The sequence below is a fragment of the Oppia nitens genome, unplaced genomic scaffold (assembly GCF_028296485.1).
Source record: "Oppia nitens isolate AA-2021 unplaced genomic scaffold, nextdenovo-longstitch-racon4-pilon3 scaffold29_pilon_pilon_pilon, whole genome shotgun sequence".
Classification (NCBI taxonomy): domain Eukaryota; kingdom Metazoa; phylum Arthropoda; class Arachnida; order Sarcoptiformes; family Oppiidae; genus Oppia; species Oppia nitens.
In genome coordinates this window covers 970251-972748 of record NW_026533209.1, presented here as the reverse complement: position 1 = coordinate 972748, position 2498 = coordinate 970251, and the positions used below count along the sequence as shown (strand labels likewise).

The 2498-nt window shown below is 29.6% G+C and overlaps 1 protein-coding gene across 1 annotated transcript; it reads right to left on the bottom strand.

The window, feature by feature from the left end:
- Positions 1-818: 818 nt before the first annotated feature.
- Positions 819-1907, bottom strand: LOC128954752 (protein phosphatase 2C 1-like). Its single transcript, XM_054300348.1, has one exon. It carries the CDS (start codon positions 1905-1907, stop codon positions 819-821), a length of 1089 nt encoding a protein of 362 aa, XP_054156323.1.
- Positions 1908-2498: the final 591 nt, after the last annotated feature.

Here is a 2498-nt window from a genome sequence, read left to right as displayed (position 1 = left end):
GTCCAAAACCAAAATCATCAGTTGGTTTACAAGTAATTATTATTATTTTTTTAAATACTGTATTTTTTTAGTTGGTTTTGATTTTATTTTAAAATATATTATTTTACACTAAATACACTAAATACAAATAACATAATTTACTGTAAATTTCAATGTTAATTAATTGCATAATTGTGTAAATATCAAGTGTTTAGGCAAACAATTATTTTATTATACTGTACTTTATAAATACAATTTAATAAATAAACTTTATTTATTAGAAAATTAATTTAAAATTTACAATATATGATTTATATATATTATTGTAAAAATCTGTAAAAAATAAATTATATACTAATTTTAAAATAATTATTTTACATTTGTTTAATTTTTTTTATAGGATATATTGGTTAGTTTTTTTTAAATGTATATATATTGGTATTCATATATGTTTATATTATAAATGTTATCTAATAATCTACTTATATTGTTATTATTATATAAAATTGCATAAATTCTTGACAAATAATTTATTAATGGCTATAACTTTATATATATAATACAATATAATAATTAGATAATACAAATGCAGTATTAATTAAATATTAAGTTTTATAAATTATTAATAATCAATAGTTATTAAATTTTCAAGTATTAGTCAATGAATACAATGAATATTACAGTAGTTATCTATTTATTAACTTTTCTTTTTTTAAAGATATAAACAAAATCTGATTAAATGACTGTTGAATTTGTGTGTTAAATACAGTACTACTACTACTACAGTATATTAATGCCAATCGATTGTACAGTTTATATACAGTAGAGATAAAGTAGAGTTACTTTTGGTTCCCTTGATATTGTGATCCTTGAAAATTGGTTGACTGTCTGGGCTGACCACCCGGTTGTACAAATACTACTGATTCTTTGCTATTGGTTCTCTTGATGGCCGTATTGGTGGTAGTGTTTGGCTTCTGTACTTGATTTGTATTAATCAGATTTGGTTCAAATTTGACGATCAAAAACGTCATGTTGTCTTTACCAGCGATTCCATGGATAGGCATAGCTGTTGTCGGCAATATCTGTTTGAATACTTCTTCGCATATTTTGGACAATCGTTTGACTCTTGGTATTCGTTTGTTGACATAACCAATAAGTTCTTCATTGGCCACACTATTCCAGATGCCATCGCATATAAGTACCATTAGATTGTCGTTTGATGTTAACTGTTCTGTCTTGATGTCGGGCAAAGCAATGATCATCTGTTCCTTCTTTGACAGTTCAGTGTTATGTTTGTAGTGATGGTCACCAAAAGCGCGTGAAACGTTTACACCGCCATTAATGCGACCGCAAATCACTTGTCCGCCGGCGTTCTCGATGCGATTTTTTTCGTCAGTATTTTCCGGTTTGTGGTCACTGGACAATGGATATGATCTGCCATTTCGTGATAGTATACACCGAGAATCTCCTAAATTGGCCGCATATGCGATGCCATCTTTAATTAGTACAACAATAGCCGTACAACCACTGGCCACTGCCGGTGCATTTTTTCGGTCGATGGGCACCTGTGAGTACTGTTTTCTCATTTTAATCAATTGATTCATAGTATCGTCCTGAAGAAGTTGGTCATCAAATTGCTGGAATGCTTCCTGAAGTGCCGATTCGTATTTGCCTTCTTTGTAGTTCTTATTCTTTAACAACATATTTGGTAAGAGTTTTGACGCCAATTGTGCCACTTCTGCGCCATTATGTCCGTCAAAAACAGCCCACAGACTGGCGTTTTTGTCAAACTTTGGCAAACATATGTGTGCGTCCTCTTGAGTGGATCGCCAGCCCTGTACTGATGAGGCACCGTATGATATGTTGGGTCCCTTTCCATCTTCAGATTCAGGCCTTGATATGCATTGCTTGAGATATGTTTCGCCCATTGCTTTGGTTTGACCACTAATTTTGGTTTAAATGACAATCTCTTAGTAAAGTATTTTTTCAGTTATTATTTGGTCTTTAATACGATTATCTCTTTTGACTATAATTTTTGAATATAAATTTGAATTATTTGTTATAATACTGACTATTAATTGTTGTCACGATTTTAAAACAAAGTTTTTAAGATTAAAATTACGCGAATTTTAACTAAAATTTATTTTTATTTTCAAATTTAAATTCTAAATTCATAACGAATTTAATGAAATCTATGATAATTAACGGTTTTTTTCATAAGAAATTAACGGTAAAACCTCTTGAGTTGCTATCACTTCAATGATAATTTAAGAGAAAATTTACTAAAAAATATTTTGTTTTAACATTTAGTAACGAAATTAAATGCAAATTGAATTGAATTTTTATAGCATTTTATTTGAAATATAAATAATAGACAAAATTTTGATAAAAATCAATTTCATTGACTCTTCAATTGAAATCTGAGACACACTTCGTCTTCTTCTTCTCTCTTCACTCTTCAATCACTGTCTTCGCTGTGCTTTCGGCTTCTTCTTCGTCTGCGACGGTGACCACCCTTT

What these genes read in the sequence shown, in the direction of transcription:
- LOC128954752 (XM_054300348.1), bottom strand. Translation starts at nt 1,907, where the DNA reads ATGGGCGAAACATATCTCAAGCAATGCATATCAAGGCCTGAATCTGAA.